At 28.1% G+C, this 21249-nt stretch overlaps 2 protein-coding genes across 3 annotated transcripts; both read left to right on the top strand.

Annotated features, from left to right (window-relative positions):
- The first annotated feature begins 1337 nt into the window (after positions 1 to 1337).
- On the top strand, positions 1338 to 3894 carry LOC106787861. The gene is made up of 4 exons (XM_014750586.1): positions 1338 to 1586; positions 1684 to 1779; positions 2108 to 2358; positions 3543 to 3894. The coding sequence occupies exons 1-4, from the start codon at positions 1338 to 1340 to the stop codon at positions 3892 to 3894; spliced, it is 948 nt and encodes a 315-aa protein (XP_014606072.1).
- Positions 3895 to 4984: 1090 nt separating this feature from the next.
- On the top strand, positions 4985 to 18700 carry LOC106787874 (sodium- and chloride-dependent GABA transporter 1-like). 2 transcript variants are annotated; one of them, XM_014750603.1, is made up of 12 exons: positions 4985 to 5167; positions 9833 to 10144; positions 11196 to 11330; positions 11408 to 11536; positions 12356 to 12476; positions 12550 to 12614; positions 12699 to 12921; positions 13991 to 14207; positions 16768 to 16917; positions 17001 to 17204; positions 17311 to 17481; positions 17564 to 18700. In XM_014750603.1, the coding sequence occupies exons 2-12, from the start codon at positions 9838 to 9840 to the stop codon at positions 17699 to 17701; spliced, it is 1860 nt and encodes a 619-aa protein (XP_014606089.1). In that variant the 5' UTR covers positions 4985 to 5167; positions 9833 to 9837; the 3' UTR covers positions 17702 to 18700. The 2 variants fall into 2 exon arrangements, with proteins under 2 accessions (XP_014606089.1, XP_014606088.1); XM_014750602.1 differs by having other exon boundaries at positions 12550 to 12921.
- The last annotated feature ends 2549 nt before the right edge of the window (positions 18701 to 21249 follow it).

The following is a 21249-nucleotide window of genomic DNA, read 5'->3' as shown; positions in this document are numbered from 1 at the left end:
CTCGCGACCCCATGTGGGGTCGCGACCCATAGTTTAAGAAGCACTGATTTAAACAAAACATATCTACAGGAAACGCTTTCTTTCTTCTTCGTTCATCGCTACAATCTCGCACACACTCATACCATACACATGCACTCTTTTGTAGAAACTTAAACACTATGGTCACACAACTTCTAAGATATTCTGTATCCTGACATATTTATTTCCTAGTTGTAATCTAATACTACGATATACAATTTGTGTATGCAAAATGTTTATCTTTTGTACAAAGCAAGATAATACAATTAATTTTTTTAATATGTACTTTTCAATCCATACTGTACCACAATCTGATCTCTATCTCTATCGCTTGTCTATTTATATTATCTAGCCAGCTCGTTGTGCTGATCGAGTACCGTCTACTTTAAATTTGCAAAACACGGCTATTGTTCAATTATCCATTGAATAAATTCTGACAATAAGCAAAATACAAACATTTATAAATATGAATAATTTCGAAGCTAAGAATGGCCTAGAACTGACACACGCGTTGATAATGATCCGACACTAAAAATTAAAAATATTATATGAAATATATAGAAATGTATACAAAATAATTTTCGATGAATGAAGAAACTCGTGAAGGCTCTTTTAACGATGTTTGGCTCAACATATTTCTGTGAAAAACTGTTTTCGTCAATGAATTTTGTAAAATCGACGAATAGAAATAAGATTGGAAATGAAATATCTACGAAATGCATAAAACTGATGAATATAGAATATAAACCTAATATTACGAAACTATATCCGAAAATAAACAACAGCAGGTTTCTCATTAAAAGTACAACAATTGTATTACGAACTCTTGACCTTTTTTATTTTTTTTGCTTTTCAAATAACAAAGTTGATCCCCCTCCTCCCTCCCAAGATCACCTCGCTCAATTACTGACCCACGAATTAGCGCTGAAAGCGATGATAAGCCGAATTTGATCCACGCATCAAAAAAGGTTCGCCATCCCTGACTTAGAATCTTCTAAATTCTAAATTCTCTTACATAGTCAAAAGGTTTAAACGATAAATTAACGATTTTCATTATTAACGATTTTATATATATCTATATATACAATTTTTTTTATATTTTTATATATATATGTATACATGTATGTGTAACAAATCAAAGCGTCAAGTACATATGACATGCGAATGAAGATATCAAACTATCAACGAACAAAAGATTGACGCGAAACGTCAAGCAACGTACTCGTCAGGTGTCAATTTAACCAACATTTTTTTGTATTCGATCGGAATAGTATCATTAGGAAGAAAAGAGATTAGGCTGATGAACAGGGTTGTTAGTGATGTCCTGTCTGAACGGCGTTCACGCCCAGATAGCAACGTTTTTTTCCGTTCCCCATGAGATTCTATTATTACAACATAGGGTTTTTCGTGAATATGCCAAAGTAGCCGTTGGTCCGGATTTTATTCATACCTTGCCGTCTTTTTTGATCTTGGCCGCAATCACGCTTGTCCTTTGGAAACATCCACCAAATTCCAAGTGGTTCTTTCAAACTACGAGCGGATTTCCGTGGATCTATACAACTTTTCAGGTAATAAGATACTCGTGAATTTTTTTCTGCTTATTAATCTGAATTAATTATTTGTATTTTTTGACCTTTTGTTAGTAAACTTTAATAAACTTTTAAGATCGTTACTGCTTGGGCAACAATTGATATGATTTTGTGGACTTGGTTGATTTTTCAAAGAATACTTTATTGCATGGTTTGGATTTATTGGAATAATGTAAGTGTTATAAAGGAAAAATTATGGATTATTTAACCTTTTCGTTGTTAACAATGATTATCACTCAACGTCTATTATATGTTTTATTTATATTATTGAATCATATTTTTTCATCAGAATTTTTAGTTTTTATTTGCTGCGTGTCAGTTTGATAAAACTTTAATGAAGAGTTGATAATTTATGTTGTGCAGTTAGGAATTAAAAGCTTATTTCTTCCCGCGGTGAAATTAAGTACGTTCGTCTAGGGATTTCCCTGTAGTCGTAACGAAAAGGTTATATAAACTAACAGATATTATTTATTTTTTCTAAGTCGACATTAATTACGTAGGAAACTGAATATCATGACGCAATTTATCCTTGGTGGCAACGAGTTTGGTCCTTGTATTATCCACCACCAATGCAACCACCAGTTCTCTCGGCCGGCCTCATTAGCTGGATCATTTCAATGTTCTTGTCAGTTTTGGCGTTAGGTTGTGCCATTTCTACGAGTCGTGTCAAGGCCTTTTTTAATGATTTTTCAATCGTTCTACAAGATTTGTTTACTATGGTTAAAAATTATATCGAACATCTGACGAAGAAGTTAGTATTTATGACAATACATTCCTTTTCCAAATTTAAATATATTTTTTTCTAATCCTCTAAAAAACCTAATTTTTTTTAGGTTTAGAATAATAATTGTTTTAGGCTTTTTTTTTAACGTAGAATATGTTGTTATTGCAAAAAAATGTTAAACCTTTTATCTACGGCGAGACTGGCTGTGCATATAAATAAAAATAATATGCGAAAAAAATATGTATAATATAATAGCATTTTCTGTTATTTATGAAAGACGTATAATTTTTAAAACAATGAAGATAAAAGTGAGATAATTTCAAAAATAGAACATGATAGAAAGTCACTATAGTGGAGCTTCATCCAACAAAATTACTTATCCAACCCAATTACCACTGTAGTTAATGCAATAATATTGACCTTAAAATAATCTTAAAACCTTCTACTAAATAAGAAACAATGCATCTTATAATATTTTATCATTAAAAATTCAATAATAATAGCCTGAACAATTTTTCTCAAAAATGCAAATTTTTGAGATAAACATTTGGAATGCTACATTTTTAGCACCCCTTATATATAATAATATAACATTATATACTATATGAAATATAACACAGAATTAAAAAAAATTTTTAAAACTTCGTATAAAAATAACAAATAATGTTACAACGATAAAAGCAATAAGATTTTAAAATTGCAGATATATACAATATCATAAATTGCAAGGAGTATAATATTATTGGAGATTTGTATAAGAAAGAAATGATATGAGAAAAAAATACTAAAAAATAAATGAATAATAAAAAAATATAATATAATAAATAAATTAAATATAAAGTCAATAATTGATTAAATAAATAACATAAATAAATAATAAATAAAAATAATTAGTAATAAATAGTCAAAAAATTAATAGTCAATAAATAAAAAATAATGAATAATTATATAAATAAATAATAAGTATGTGGATACTTTGGATGAAATACAAAGAAAAAATACAAATACATATATAAAATATATAAGTATACATATATTTAAGTGTATGATTTTAAAATTAGATGGGGTTGTAGAAGGTTAATTGAATGTCTTAAAAGAAAAAAGAAATTTAATGCATGTTACTTTTTTTTAATAATTAAAAATAATGAAGAAAATATCTTTGAATTATCAGTGTATGAACTTTTTTAATTAATATTATAATTTTTTCATAGGATACGTGACGTTGCATTATCTAGTGAAAGCGACAAATCGTCTTGCGATGGTGCAGACGAAAGTGATATTAGTTCTCTATGCGAAGATTTTCGATCGGAGCTATCAAGTGAGATCAAACAAACAAAACGTCAGCAGGTATATCCGATTTGTTATGGAACAAACTGGGCACCCAAGCCGAATTTTATGAATTTTGGGAAAGAGGCGCAGAGAAAAGCTTCGATGAAATCTGTACATACCGTAACGGGTGCCACAGAAACCCAACGTGCAGAACAATTTTCTCCGAGATGTCACAAACGTGGCTGCCAAACTGCGATTCCGACCAATTCGAGTGACAAATCAAGCGGATGTTAAAATTTTATATATTTTTAAACGTGTTTTTTTTTGTCATTTTAACGAAACATATAGATCGAAACATAGTGATTCGATGATTATTTTTTTTTTTATTATTATTATTATTATTATTATTATTATTATTTTATTTTTATTTTTTATCCGCGGAAAAGAGATCCACATGGAAATGGATTTTCTGTGAATAATCGAATCATAATTTTGATAGATATAACTTTCAGGAAAAATGAATTGAAATGTAGGTACTCTGTAAATGATTGATTAAGCATGCTAGCTTAAAAGTCGGTTACACGAAACGTAAAATCTAAAATCGCGTGATTAGTTTTGTAAACGAGTAATATGGAACGTTATAAAATCTATTTTTATTAAACATGATATAAGATCACGTGAAAATAATTTTTACTATAAGCTTGATCCTTTTTCTGTTATCCATTGAAATAAATTATCACTCTTTTATGATCCTCAAATAATCATCTTCAAAATATTTTATTGTCTAACCGTTCTTCTTTTCTTTTTTTAAACATAAAAGGTTTTTAATGAATGTAATTTGATACATCTGTTAATTTGTAAGTTAAAAATTTGTGGTATACTTATTCGCACGAGCGTATATTAAACAAACACAAAGACGTGTATGTTAATGTTACATTCTTCGTTATCCCCCTTTTTAACCGATGAACAACAAAAAAGAAAATAGAAAAATAAATAGAAGTTCTACGACTAACCCGTATAGCTAGGATTTCCATGGCACAATCATAAGAGAAGGTACACATTTTCATTGCGCATGCGTCTGTGGTATAAGGAGGGAGATAAACATAAAGGAAAGGGAGAGAGAGAGAGAAAGAGAGAGGGGAAAATTACTCCCCATCTTGCACCAAAGCATTATTCTGTAACGATATTCCTTGTGGGGTAGGTCGAACAAGATAGCGTTCGGTAATTCCAGTCGAAAGCATATTAAACAAATAAGAAAAAAAAACAAATATATATCGTTGAACGATAAGAGATTAGTGAAAATATAATATTTTTAAGTCAACATTTTTAAAAATTGTGGAAAAAAAAAGAAATTCAACAATTTTTAATCTCAATATTTTTTTTTAATTCAAAAGAAAAGGAAGTTTTCTTTTTAATGATTTTTTTTTCTTGATCAGAGATTATTTTCGTTTAAATATTGGCAGTGAAGAAAATTCGTGGCATTTGTTTCTTATTATTTTTTCGAACAGTGACGCATTTAGATAACAAGACAACGGAACGTTAAACGAAAAGAAAGAAAAGTTATTTGGTAAGTTTTATTACCGTTCAGAAGTTAAATAATATCAGCGTTGTTTTATCAATGATTTATTTGCACATTGATAAATCATTTTTCGAATGAAATAATTGAATGAAGGAAATATACAGAAAAAGTTTAACATTGGCATTGATGATGTATCGTATTCTCCTCTTGAGAATCTAATTGTAAGTTCGTAGAATTCTTTTTACTACTAGGTACACATTCATGGTTAAATATCCGTCCACGTGTACGCGTGTAACGTGATATAAACCATGTTATTGATTTTACGATGCGGTGTCTAGCATGAGATTCGTGTGCGCGCGCACCCATGCACGATGGTCCATGTAAACGAATGGGATCGCGCGAAAACAGTCTCACGTATAGGAAAATGACACACAGAGATACATTCTTACATGTGTTTTCTGTTTTTTTAGTTCGTAGTAATATTTCATACGAGAGAATGAGTGTTTAGTAGAAGATCTTGTTAGTGACTAAACAGGGCGACATAACTTACATGATTTATAGGTGTAATCGGTTTAATTGAAAGTAGGTTATATTTTTGTTTAAATTATACCTCAGACGGAAAATATATATATATGTATATAAATATGTATCTATGTAGAAAATAAAAATACAATGATAAAATGAATTTTAAATTTATTATATTATAAAACGAACAAGCGCTTTTTTATCAGCTTATTGAGAAGTAAATTATAATAATTAAATATATTAATAATAATATTGTTCTTCTCTCGTTTATGATAATCAAGTAAATATTTTTTTCTTGATGTACGTGATGCTATCTTGTTATTTTTTTGTTTACAATTTGTTATTTAATTTACTATATGTTGAATTTTAGATAAACGTTAGTTGATCAGGCATGTAACTCATTTCGGATCAATCATAAGAGATGTGAGAACATGTAATTAGTATCCGTGTATAATGCAAACAATATTGCGCATAAAATTTCTGAACACGTGTTCGTCTTGTTATTCCTTTTCTCGTTCCTTCTTTTTCAGTAGACTCGTTTTATCCACCGTGTGTATTGTTGTGGAGAACAATGAAAGAAACCGGTATGTGCATGCGTGAGAAAATAATGAAAAACAAAAAAGAAAACGAATTTTAAAGGAAATATAAAGTCGTCAAAAGAGAGTTATTAGATAAAAATTTGTATAACATATTTGTTTAAATAACGGTTAAATAACATGTAAAATGTAATTCATAGTAAATAAGATAATCAGTCTTAAAAATATTATAATAAGAGGTTGTACTTCTTATATTAAGAAAAGACATTTACTATATTATTAAAAAGCAATATTACAAAAAACATAATATTATTAATGATAATACATTAGTATTATTATCTGATAATTTCGATTTTTTTAATATAACCATCTATAATCTTAATTTTTGTCGTGACTATAAGAAATTGTATTTAACCAGTTAGTTTTTATAGACGAGTGTACTCGTCAAGAAGAAAAAGTAGTTGTCATATGCAATTTATATTGTAATTTTAGTGCAAACTAGAATATATTTGTAAATTTTAAGATATTAAAATTATTTGGAGACGAAGACGAAATAAAATGAAAAAAACATTATAAATAATTATTATGAAAATTCTATATTTAAATTGAACAAAGTAAAACAAACCCGGCCAACTAAACCTAACGATAGACGTTTATTCGTGAAATATTTTTCCGATTATGTGCCAATCACATCTTCCAAAATCAATCCTACACGGAGTTATTTATATTCCTAAAAAAATAATATTCGAAAAAAATCAAGATATTGATGTTCCTACTCAATATCATTAAAAAATAGCAGATTAAGCTTTTAACTAATCACTTTTCTAAGAAATTGATTTTTGTTATTATTTGCTCCTATATGCAAATTATATGTTTAAATTAAGATATTCGTCATTAGCTTTTTTTTGGTAGCACAATTAAGATAAATACTTTTGAAAGAGGTTGCTGAAGCTAACTAGTAAATTTCAAGTTGAAAAATATTAACATTTAAATAAACATTAAAAATTAATTTTTTTTTAAATGTTTAAAAATAATAGATTTTCTTCAATATTTTATGTTATAGAGTTGATAATTTTCATAAACAATTTTATCAGTTTAATAAAAAGTTATACAGTTTGGTAAAGACAAGGCTTCGATATTTGAAAAGCTTACAATACTCACCGAGACGAGTAAGAAATGTCTAATTAACATGGCTTTTAGAATCAACCCTTACGATGTAATTAAAATTTTACTATTTATGAGCGTTCGATCGAGCCCTTCGACATAAGCCCTTGAAATATCGAATCCTTTTTTTATCATCCTGTATTGGACAGTATGTGTACGTCACACACACATTGGAAAAAATATTAAATTAAATAAGAAAAAATATTGATATATATTCTGATAATTATGACAGTTAACAAAGTAAAATAATTGAAAATATTGATTATATTATAAATTAAATGATAAAACAAACTTTTTTAATTTTATAAAATAACAAATTATTGTGTAGGATAAGAATATAGTGTGGGGGTACACAAACTTTTCCTTCCGAGGGCCGCATACGTTCGTTTTTTTATTTAAGAAAGTATGTTTTTATGTTAAAATCATTTTAACATACATAACAAAAGTAAAAAACGATATCTTACAAAAATTTAAACAGATAAAATATAAGCTATGATTTGTTATAAAAAAATATAAGTCTAATCATAATTTTTATCTACAGATGTATATATATCTAATTTTCGGTTATTAAAAAATTTAAAAAAGACCAATCAGCATAACATTTTCACATACGTTCGTTTCCTATATTAAGCGAGAAATAAAATGGGTCAAAAACAATAGGCGTATTTAAACATTGATATGATTTTTTGTGTTGTTTATAAGATCGATCAATCCTTATGGCGGAGTTTTGTAGGGTGGAGGTCAATTTTGGTTACTAAAAAAGAAAAAAATTACAATTTATGACTGGGTCTTACGTGGAGCATTTGAAAACTTGTCGAGCCACAGATTGAATATGGCTAATGCATTGTGTATGCATGCGCTGGAACACAGATCTGATAGGTATATCGTTCTCAAACAAAGAAAAGAAATGGTAGGTAGAGTGAGATAGCTTCTTGGGTGTATAGTGCTTGGGAATGAGTGTGTGTCTGTGAGCGAGCGACTGTTATACAAAACAGCGATTATCTATCTTATATTTTGATACGTGTCAACTTGAGTTTATTGAACATGTACGCGTATGATCTGAGGAGTGTATGTTTCGTGAAGAGAGAAAAGAAAATATATAAAGCAAAATCAATTTTTTTCAATTTTATGATATAAATGTACCGATAATTATAATAGTGGACTACGTCAAAAAATTGAAAATTATTTGATTTCAGTAATTATTTTAAAATCTAAATAATGATAATATAAAATTAATTTAATATTACACTAAAATAAATAAAATGTTTAAAATAATAAATTATAGATAAATTATCTGTAGAAAACAATGAATAAAATAATTTGGTCTATTTTTTTTAAAATTCTTAATTAAGTAAAGTCAAATTGATTGAATGTTTTCACTTACAATTAGTCTACTGTCATAATTATTGACACAATTATCGTTATGCGATTAAAAAGTTACACGGGTCTAAAGAGGCTTAATTATTATCAAAACAATGAAAAAAAATTAACAAATAATTTTACTGCATGAAGGTCACTTTGCGTATTTTTTTGTTCTTTTATTAAATAATAATTTAGCAGTTTGTTGTAATATCCTCTCTAATAAAAGCTACCGTCATATAATCAAGAATTGTATGCTATCAGAAAAAAGATTATCCAATGACACGATTCTTCGTGAAGGAGTAATTTATATAATCGCTAACATCGCCATGTTTCTAATCGATCATGCGACATTAAGAGATATGCATCGTATGTTAAAGGTCATGTAAATCCATTCACTACCCTTTTACAATTCTTAGAATTGTATTATTATAGGATTCATATTAAAAGCTGTGTCCTCAGTTTAACTTTCAGGGGACCACTGTTTCAAACAATTAAATTATTCAGATCCTTAGTTTTGTATGCTTAAATTAGAAGAATTAATGTACCTGTCCTCGTATTAGAAGTATTTGAATATAAAGTAAACCATTTGAATAATCAGGATATTTGAAAAAAATTTGCAATGATTATCATCAATAAATAAAGAAATATTGTAATGATTAAAATAAACAAAGATGAGTAAGGGGCATTCCACACCAAATCGGCCAATTTTTAAATGACCCCTTTCGATTCAGCTAAATATTTTATGTTATTGATTTTTTTTTATTTTTACGACCACTCTTTTTTTTATATATGAATTTGTTTAGAAATTTGAGGTTCTTTTTTGAATGCTTTTAATTTTTTGAAAAATTTACCTACTCAGTTGTCTTTTCCGAATTGTTTATTTCTAAATGTTTATAGATGTTATAAAACCTCAAATTTTTAAAAAAATTTATATCTCAAAAAAAAATGGTCAAAAAAATTTGAAAAAAATCACGAATACGTCTTTGGTCAGGTCTAATAACATATACAATTTTTAACTGAATAGAAAGGGATCATCTAAAAAAGTGGCCGACTCGGTGTGTAATGCATCATAAACAGATATTTAAATAAAATTTATTTTCAATAGCAGAGTCGTTTTTTGTTTTAGAAATAATGGCGGAAAAAATGTATTATTGGGGGGAGGAAAAGAATCAGCCTGACTCCGATCAGACCTTCATAGAATTCAAAGCTAAATCTACGGTAACGGAAAATAAAAAGAGGAAAGAGGAATCACGTGCTGCCACGAAAACGTCGTCGTCTGCTATTCAAGGAAGATCAACAGATTTTGCGAGCCGTGAAGAAGATGCAGAACGCGGTGGATGGGATAACAAACTAGATTTCCTCTTTTCGTGCATCAGCGTTTCTGTTGGCCTTGGAAATGTTTGGAGATTTCCTTACCTTTGCTATAAGAACGGTGGTGGTAAATTAAAATTAACATATATTAATTAATACGAAACATAAAATTGTTTTTAAAAGCTTGTTGAACGTAGGAATATTTTTACTTTTTTCAATTTAATTTGCATCTTATTTTGCATACAAGAGAGATGTGTTTTAAATAATTCAACTCTAATCTCGATTATTCATTTAATCTCGATTTATTTGTGTTGTTTGTTCTCCGATCACGCTGATTAATCAAGGTTCTACTGTTCTTTGAACAAAATATGTTTACATTTTCAAATACAATAGTTTATTGTTTTCAATGACAGATTTTCAAAAAGCTAAAAGGTTAATACGATTATTTTCTTTATAAAAATGATATAGTTTACATGGTTTTCGATAATTTATATTGTTCGTCTTCCAAGATATTACATTCTCTATTAGATATAGTTAAAAGTAATATCTTATTTTCAAAGAATTAGTTACAATTTTAGGAAGGTGATGACGCGTTTGAAATTACTTTACGTCAACATTAAACAGTGCACCTAGAATAATTTGATACTCATATTCTGTCGATAATGTTGTTTATAAGCTCTATGTAGCTGTACATAAATTATTAAAATTAAAAAGTTTATTTAAATTCTTTCGGATCGATATGATAATAAATTATGACATACAATATTAGTTTTGTAAACAATAATGTTAACAAAATATAAAAGAATGTCTATTTTCAGGCACTAGAATTATAAATATATATAATAGATAAATAATAATTTCAATTCAAATCCAACAATAAACGAATTAATTATACTAGAAATTAATTAGAAATAATTTATCGTTCAAGTTGCACAATTATTAAAATGAAAAATTAAGAAAATTTTCTATTCAATTATTTATAAATTTAAAGCTATTTATTATTTATAATGACAGAACGTATTACCATTGATAGATCTTAAAAGATTAATCACGTTTATCTCAACTTGTATTTAATGATTATTGAGTAACAATTAGGTATAATTACTCAAATATACACGTAGCCACAATGGTTTACGTCTACTTCAGACAAAAAAAATACATAGTTTAATTTTTCGCAGGTGCATTTCTTATCACTTACGGTATAGCTATGCTGTTTTGTGGGATACCAATATTTTTTCAAGAAGTCGCTATTGGACAATATCTTGGATCTGGTGGAATGACTCTTCTTAGTCAATTGTGTCCCTTATTACAAGGTAGATTGTAGAAATCATTGTTTATATGATCCTGATATATTTGATAAAAAATTATCATTGTATTTAATCTTTTGCAGGTGTAGGATATGCCACGATGACTATTGTTTTTTTTCTTGACATATATTACTGCATAATTATTTCCTGGACTCTCTTTTATCTTATAAGCACGATCATTAATTTACCTGGTGTCCCTTGGAGTAGTTGTGGTAAATATATTATATTATACATTATACTAACAATATAGAAATATATATAGGATATCCGGGAATTGGTGATACAAGCGAGCAGGGGGTGACTCTACATGAACAATTAAGTAAAAAATAAAAAATTAAATTTGTTCATACAATGCTTTGTTTTCGAGAAAAATAAATTCGAAAATTTGTCAAGTACGTGTGCACTTGATTTAGTTTCAGCTATCTTACTCTCGGATATTTTGGAAAGTATATTTGTGATTCTTAATGTGTTTATAAACATTATCAGTATGACGATTTCTCTTGTATCAGTTATTCTTTTATACTTACTGAACAAGGTTTTCAGTTTTCAAGATTACAAGCTCAGTCAAGTGTACGTGTACTCGACATATTTTTAAACTTATTTTTGTCAAAAACAAAGCCTCATATGAAAATTTTTTATTTTATATTTTCGATTAATTTTTTCACATAGAATCACCCTTCCTGCTCGCTTATATCACCAATTACAGGACATTCTGTATACATCAGCAAAAATATATTTGTATATCATAATAAATAGAAAGTGTTTTTAAAATTAAGACATTTAAATATCTTGGAAAAGAAAGTTTGAAACAGAAGTTGTTTTGTATTTGGGACAAACTTAATAGTATAATTTAATCATGAAAACAACTTTTGTTTCAAACTTTCTTTTTAAATATGCATTGTTTCTGAAATATTTTTAAGTGTCCTAGTTTTAAAATTTCTCCCCGCAGATACATATAGAAATATACTTGTATATATATAATTATAAGATATTTATTATAATTATAAATGAAATTTTCTTTTTTCTCTTAGGTCATTGGTGGAATACGGAAAATTGTTTTGACGCATCGACAGAAAGTAAAATGATTTCTGATGCAAACTATACCAAGAATATAACTTATCATCACACTACTCCTGTAGAGGAATTTTACGAGTAATTAATCATTTTTTTTATATTCATAAAAATTGGACAAATATTATCTGGATATTTATGTTTATATTTTTAGACGACGAGTTCTCGGAATCACAGCTGGTATCGAAAACATCGGTGGAATGCAATGGGAACTTCTAGGTTGTTTGATACTCGGCTGGCTACTCGTTTACTTGATCATCCGACGTGGTCTTCATCAAAGTGGTAAGATCATCTGGTTTTCAGCGTTGTTCCCGTACGTGGTGCTTTTCATTCTTTTGGGAAGAGCGGTGACCTTGGATGGATCCTACGATGGTTTACTATATTACGTGACACCAAGATGGAAGGAATTGTTAAGTCCCGGACCGTGGATCGATGGAACAACACAAATTTTCTTCGCTTACAGTATCGGAACTGGCGCCTTACCTGCTTTAGGATCTTACAATAGATTTCATCACAATTGTTATAGGTAAAACAATATTTAACGTAACCACGTTGTTTCAGTCCGAAATAAACATTTCTTTCTTCCCTTTGTAACTCAAAAGTTGACCTCGTGATTCAAATTCTCGTCGCGACCCTATTCGTTTTTAACACGTTGACTGCCATGTAGGTCACCGGTGACCTCAACACGACCAATAATAAAAATACATAATTAGAGTAAATATCGATACTGATAAATGTTTAAATAATACCATTGTTTTTATAAGGGTTTGTGAAGAAAATAATGACATACCGAGCATGCAAAAATAATTTTATTAATACAAGGAAAATATACATGACATGTAACGACATTTTTTCTGTACGTAATTGCTTGATAAAATGCAATCTTCATCATGAGAAAATTTCAATTAATAAATCGCTAACTTCATCCTAATATCGGAAATTAAAATATTTTTCGAGTTATTTGTTTATACAACACCATTTAATTAAAAACACAAGTAATCAGTAAAAGCCCTATTGTCGATTTCCTGTTACATTTTATAGATTTTCGCAGTGATGAACTATAAGCAGTCATTTGATCAAACAAATCAATTACAGATTTCCATAAATTTTAATCTACTATCAGTTTTGGACAGTTTGAAACAACTGATAATCACAAAAATGGTCTATAACGCCTCTGGAGTCACCAGTGACTTCACCACAAATAATGCATTAAACACAATTATACAACTCCCTTTATCTGGTGTCTAAAAAATTTCAACAAAATATGCATCCCATAATGAAAAATTCATGTAGGCGCTACGGAAAAATAACGTGAAATGCGAGCGGCAATCAACGTGTTAATTATAACTTAGTTTCACATTCATTATCTCTGTTTTCTCGTTGACCTTAGACTTTTTAACTCCTAACTTTTTCATTCAACCCTCAACGCTTTTCTCCGTTTTTATTAATTAGCTTGATCAAAAGGATTCTTTTTCCTAAGTAAAATGAAAAGAAATGCAATAAGTGAAAAAAACAAACCTGTTTATACAGGCTCGATCAATAACAAAGTAACCTTCTCCGTTGAAATCTTTGAAAAAGTAAGTTTTATCTTCCAGAGATGCACTAATTACTTGTGTAGTCAACACTCTAACTTGTCTTCTGGCTGGGTGTTTGACATTTTCGATATTGGGTCACATCGCTTTGGAACAAGGTACTGAGGTCTCTGAGGTCGTGAAGAGCGGACCTGGTCTTGTGTTCCTCACCTATCCTGAAGTCGTTCTAAAGCTTCCTGGTGCTTCGATTTGGGCTATTATATTCTTCGTCATGCTTCTCGTAAGAAAATTATTGTTCCAGTGAGAGACTTATTATGTCTCTCTCTCTCTCTCTGTCTTTCTCTATCTTCTTCTTCAAAAAAAAATTACACTTTTTTACAAAATATTATATTCTTCATACTTTTTAACCATTTGTGCTTCGAACTCAATACTTTGTCATTATCGATGAATATTATAGTTTCGTGTTTTTCACGATACTAAAAGACAATATATAATAATAGAAATTATTTTATAAATAAAACAAGTTAAAGATAGAACATTTTTAAGGTATTCGTAGATAATAGAGCTCTCTTCGTCAATTTTGATAATCTTGAAATATATTATCAAGGTCAACATCCTGAATAATTTTTTTTATATATATAACTCGATTTTAATTTTCGAGATATAAAGGAAAATATGTCTAGCATTTTATCTCCGTATATTAATTATTAATTATTTATTAAAGGTTTCTTTAAAAAGATTAGATTTTAAATTGATTACAATGTACAGTGTACAAATTACAGTGTACAAGAATGTGTCAATAATTGACCATAATATAGGATAGTTCACGCAACTTGCACGCCTCTATAAGTTCCAAAGTATGTGTTGCACGAAAAAGTTTTGTATACAAAAGTTGCATGGTTTGAACAGATACATCATGCAGTATAATTATTTTTTGGTAATCTTGTTTTTTTTTAAGAGGGAAAATACCTTGAAACAGGCGAATGTTATTCGATTTTAATGAAATTTTTGTAAAGAATAATTCATTCTATATTTTTGAAACTTGGCGTATGGTTTATTGATACTTTTAATTATTAAAAAACAATTTTTCCTTTTTTTATACTTCAAAATAAAAAACTCCGAAACTTTTCCACCTTTAAAAACAATAAATACACTATATAATATATCCCTTCAAACTATGCAACTTTTTTATACAAAAATTTTTTGCGCAACGCATACTTGGAAAATTATAGAGGTGTGCAAGTTGAATGGGTTACCTTATATAATAAGGTTTTTTTTAGTTTTACTGTTATATTCTTATATATTGGTATTTATGATTTTTTTCCTATCACAGGACAGTATTAAACAAAAATTAGACAGGATTATGGCTCATTGATACACTTTTATACAACAAAAAGTGAAAACCCATAAATAAATAATGTAGTAATGCATAAAATTGATAATACAATCCACTTACAAAAGAATATTATTACATTGTGAAATATTATAAATTTACCTTTACATATTAAACTTTATTGAATAGTTTTAGGTTTTGATTTGGTTAATAACTAAAAATATTTTTGTTATTATATGAATAAATATTATTATTTGATCTTACCCTCTCTAAGTCAAAATAAATAAATATTTACATTAGCACTTTACATGTCACAGGGAGTCACCGGTGCCCGGCGAAACCAGTATTGCTAGAAACATAATATAATTCGAGTAATTATTAAAGCTTTTAGATTTTTCAATATTACAATCATTATTAATATGCAAAAATTAATGCAATGTACGCTATGCATAAACAGTTTTATTTATATTTATATATGGGGCATTCCGCACCAAGTTGGCCACTGTATTAGGTAACCCCTTTCGATTCAGTTGAAAAATTTGTCATTAGGCCCGACCAAAAACGTAATCATGACTTTTATCAAATTTTTTCAACCATTCTCTTATGAGATATAAATGTTTTTAGAAATTTGGGTTTTTATAACATCTATAAACATTTAAAAACAAACAATTCGAAAAAAAGCAACTGATTTGGTGAAATTTTTCAAAAATTACGAGCATTTAAATAAAAATCTTAAATTTTTAATAAAATTTATATATAAAAAAAAGTGGTCGTAAAAATAAAAAAAAATCAATAATATCCCATATATATAACATATATGGTTATATATTATGCACGCATATTGCAATATATCGTATTTAAATACTTTAAATAAAGGAAAAGCGAATCAATATTGTTAACATAAATCAATATAAATTTTAATAAATCTTATATTTAAATTTATTGATTAATTAAAAATTATTTCGCGCTAGCTAAATTTTTAATTAAACTTTTTAATGAATATTACGGAAACAAGCGGCAGTTATACGTATGAGAACAAAATAATCAGAATGTTGACCTAGAGAACATGGTAATCGAAATCAGAGAGGTAATACTTATTCTGCATGATTACCAATTTTTGTTCTATTTAATACTTGTTTGTTTTATTGAATGGGAATTTTCTGTTTTTTTTTCTTTTAGTAATGAAAATAATTTCAATTTGTGCAAGTAATATGTTTTACTTTTTTATTTTTTGTTTATTTTTTTTTTAATAAAAAAATGTAAGATTATTGGATTAGAATAATCGTTTTCTTTTACAGGAAACCAAATAAATAGAGTTCTTTTTCCTTTCTTTTTATTTCTTCATAAGATCGAACAAATTTGGAAAATAACTCGTATAAATAAATGATTTGGCAGCAGAGTAAACATATTTGTTCGTCGTTACACAATGTTACACAAGAGTATGTAAAATAAAAATTAATTAAAAGTATTTAAATTTAATAATAATTATGACATTTTTTTACTATAGATTCTCGGAATCGATAGTGAATTTTGCATCGTTGATTCGTTCATCACCGGTATCATTGATAATTGGCCGAATCTTCGTCCTCATCGAAGCAAATTTACCATCGCCATATGCATTCTCATGTTTTGTTTAGGACTTCCCATGGTGACAAATGTTAGTTATTTTTCAAAATATTTAAATATATTTTACATTATCGAATTGACATTTAATTATCAAATGTTTTTTTTCTTTTTCAGGGAGGCGTTTATATTTTTCAACTAATGGATTTCTATTCGGCAAGTGGAATGTCGATTTTATGGGTATGCTTTTTCCAAACGATAGCAATATCATGGTTTTTCGGAGCACAAAAATTCTGCGACTGTGTCCATCAGATGATGGGAATACGATTGAATAAATTTTGGTATATTTGTTGGATCTTCTTTGCGCCAGTGATTATGGCAGTGAGTATAACTATGAAATAATAATAATAAATTCTTATTAGATGTCTAAAATATTTTTTGTCGTTATTACAAATAACATATATCGTTAATATATGTTTGTTTTCAGTTTATTTTCATATTTCAATGCGTCCTCTATAAACCATTGAAATATGGAAACGATTATGAATATCCAACATGGGCAGAAATCGTTGGTTTTTGTTTAAGTATTTCATCAATGATTTGGATACCACTTTATGCGATTTATTATGTCTTTGTTACACCAGGATCGATTAAGGAGGTGAATATTTATAATTATAGAATTTTCTTATTTATGTTTTTTTTTTCTTATTAATGTTAATCAATAATTGTTTTATTTGTAGAACATTTTGAAGGGACTAAAACCCAACTTAAAATCTAATCCGAAATTACCGAAGGGAGAAAAGTCAACAGTAATGCCGATGTCGGAAAGCAGTGCTGGCTTAATAACAAAGAACAGTAGTTTTTTAAGTCAAACATGATTAAATTTAGGAATGTTCTTGTAACTGTTTAGATCGAGAATAGTATTTAAAAATGAAATTTATCTTCGCGAATAATTTATGCAAATTTAGAGAAGTAACGGTGTAGTTGAAATATTTTGTTTTTCGTTTATAATATACAAATTTACTTATCAGCTTGTTTTTTTTTCAGATGTAATTTCAGTTCTTTTAGTTTGTTTCAATAACTAATTTCTTTTTTGAGAGGAATTTTATTAACATTGTAAAGAACGAGGGCTGTGCGATTTATAGGACAGATTTGTTTTCTTTGATCAATTTAATGTTCAATAGTAGATAAGTGTTGAAAGGAAAATATGCATGAAACAGTATTTCTGACCATGACAAAACAAGATATTCGATGAAATATCAATTTCGTCAAACTTAGAATTAGTATTTATGTGAGAAACGATGACGAACCTAAGTCTTTTTAAATGCTTTCTGTTTTACATACAAATTTTGTATTTTTTATTTTCACATTACATTGTTATGACAATGAAAAATGATATTTCTAGTAATAATGTAATATTAACATAAATAATATAATTGTTATGCACATCTTATACGATTCACTGGTGTGCATTGCACTGTAAATCAAAAGATTTTTATACCAATTTATAAAGAGATGAATGAAGATTAGTTTCAAGGTTACAACCGTACGAATTGTCATAGGTCATAAATTATTATATAATTTTTATACGTTAAACTACGTGTGCGAAACAACAGTTACAAAGAATGTAATATTTTATTTTGATTATTATCTATAAACACAATCGCCGTTAATTAATTGTATTAATCTTTTTCATTCGTTGTATTTATAATCCGAAAGAGTATTAAAACTGGAGATTGTAATTGTAAAGAAAGGTAAACTTTTCTAAGCTCTTAAATGTACAGAACAAATATTATGATAAAAATCTATAGAACAGTTGTGTACCTGCAAAAGAATTTCTTTAATAGCGATCATTTTTGTTAGAATTATTGAGTAATTATAAATTAAATATGATAATAATAAAATTCGATGAGAAAAAGACTACACTTCTATAATTCTTATTTCATTCTTCCTTTCACATATGTACCCATAATTATGAAAATGGTCTCAGTCATATATCTCTTGTTTCGAGATATTTAAAGGATTACATTTGAATACTAAATGAATTCTATATAATATTGAAATAACAAACACTATCTAACGGTTTATTTTTGGCAAGTTCGTGAAAATTACATTGAATTAAATTAGTTTAAAATAATGTGGTGTGAAATAACTAATAAACTCATTTTTTTTTAATTTTGACTTAGACCACTTTTATAATTATAGCCACATATTTCCTCTATTATTTTATACAAATTTTTAACGACAATTTTCGAATGAAAGAAAATCGTTAGGTGTATAATATCGTTTCTAATAGTAGGTAAATCAATTTACCTTGATCTAATTATGTTCCAATACTACCGCTTAATATGTTGACATTAAAAAGGAGAAGAGATATTTTTAAATTGAACGTATTAATACATTTTCATAGGTACTTTCATGACTAAAAAGCATGTAGTTTCTTTCGACGTGAAAATTAACGTATATTATGCATAGAATTTAATAGTTCACTGAATTTTTATTGATGCTGGATTAACTTTATTAACATTAAGATAAAAAAATACAAATTCTTTACGTGTTACTTTTGATAACAATATTTCTCCCTAACGTAACGCTTATACTTAAGTTCATTCACCTCTTTTCCTTTATCGTTAGAAAATTTTTTCTAGAATTAATCTGATATACACGCAGAGGTACACACATTCATGTATACATTTACATACCACATTCACTACACAAATTGCAGATACATATATATATATATATATATATATACCCACGCATACAAAACGTTCAGACAATACACAAAAAACTCACTCAACACACACAAATATAGGTACAATCATATCGCATTGAAGCTGACTTCAAAAGGTAGTTTTTTTGGTTGGAAAATATAAGTACTTCTTTGTTAGGAATCAATTAGCATAAAAATTCGAAGAAAGGATCGAAAAACTGAACTGAAACATCATTTCCTTATAACTGGGGATCGATCGAGAAAGTTCGCTAAATGTAACACGCATACAAACGAACAGTTTTGAAACTTTGTAATAGTCCATATTTATAATTTTCACATTCCATTTCTGACATAATTGGCTATCATGTTGTTCAAACCACTTTTCGTAATGATTCAACTTCGACTTCATTTAACAGAAGAACTTCTATTTTAACGTCTGAATTATCGCGAGATTTCTGTTCTAGTTTTATTTTATTTAGAATACTATGGATGTGTTTTGTATAATCATAGTTTAATAAAATAACAAAAGAGAAATAGAGAAAAATAGTATTTTAGTTGATATACGATCATAATAATTTTATCATCCGTGTACCCAGGTGTAGTTTCGAAGATAATTTAAAAGTAAATTGATTGGATCGATTTTTTTGACAGTTTTTTTATCACACCTCTCTGTTTTCAATCACACCATAATAAATACAATATTTCCATTTGACTTGCCAACGTAGATGAAATGAATCAAAGTTATTTGACAGGCGAAAATAGGGTGAAAAATTTTTTTTAACGAAATGATGCTCGGTTTAAATAATAAACAAAAAAATTTGCATCGGTTATTTTATTTTTTTTCAATTCAATTAACAAAAAACTAAAATTAATATAAAGAATTTTCATCTTGAAGAATTTTATAAGGGAAAAGAAGAGAAGTAAAAAAAAAAAGGCAGGCAGATACGTGCTCAGGGTGAAACCTTTTCACGAATTATCATATATCTTGAGAAAGGCGATTCATCATAGCATCGCTCACAATAAATTGCGAGGAAAAATAAAAGTCAGGGAATAGAAAAGGTAGGAAATGTCGAGTAAGGCGTCACGCAATGCGTGACATCGTCACGATACCTTTTTCTTCCTCTTTTTCTTTTTATTAAAGGTGGAGAAAAAGGTCGTAAAAGAACCCACGTCTGTTCCTTTCAAAATTTAAAGGCTTATAGATTCCTTATATCGTTCCTTTTCTCCAAAATCGAGCTCGATCAAATATACGTTCATAAAATATTCAACAATGCAACGCAATCCTCCTTGCTTTCTAATGAAGTTAATTAAATATCTTGCAGTCTGTGAAAATTTCTCATTACAAAATTGAACCGGAGCGTTGTATACAACGTTTTGCATTCTTTTCAAATTACCTAAATATATATGGAATGAAATACCGTGCACGTTTAAGAAAAAATAAGCAGATTTATCATTGACCAAAGTCATTTGATTTTCATTAAATCAGTTTAAATGCGATACGAGAGAGGAAGAGTCAGAAATAGGATAAGTTGAAAAGGCTAAAGATAGATCTTATACATTTTATGATCCGTTATCAAATGACCGACTTGTTGAATACGATCTTAGTATTTTCGTGTAGAATATTCTGAGGAACACGAAATGAAAAGCTTAAGGAACCTTTGGCAAACAGGACGCTACTTGGGCGTATATGGTTCGAACCCGTCGTCATGACGA

The sequence above is a fragment of the Polistes canadensis genome, unplaced genomic scaffold, assembly GCF_001313835.1.
Source record: "Polistes canadensis isolate GaletaPanama2010 unplaced genomic scaffold, ASM131383v1 scaffold_117, whole genome shotgun sequence".
Classification (NCBI taxonomy): domain Eukaryota; kingdom Metazoa; phylum Arthropoda; class Insecta; order Hymenoptera; family Vespidae; genus Polistes; species Polistes canadensis.
Note: the sequence above shows the minus strand (reverse complement) of the source record. Positions and strands in the feature narration are given on the sequence as shown.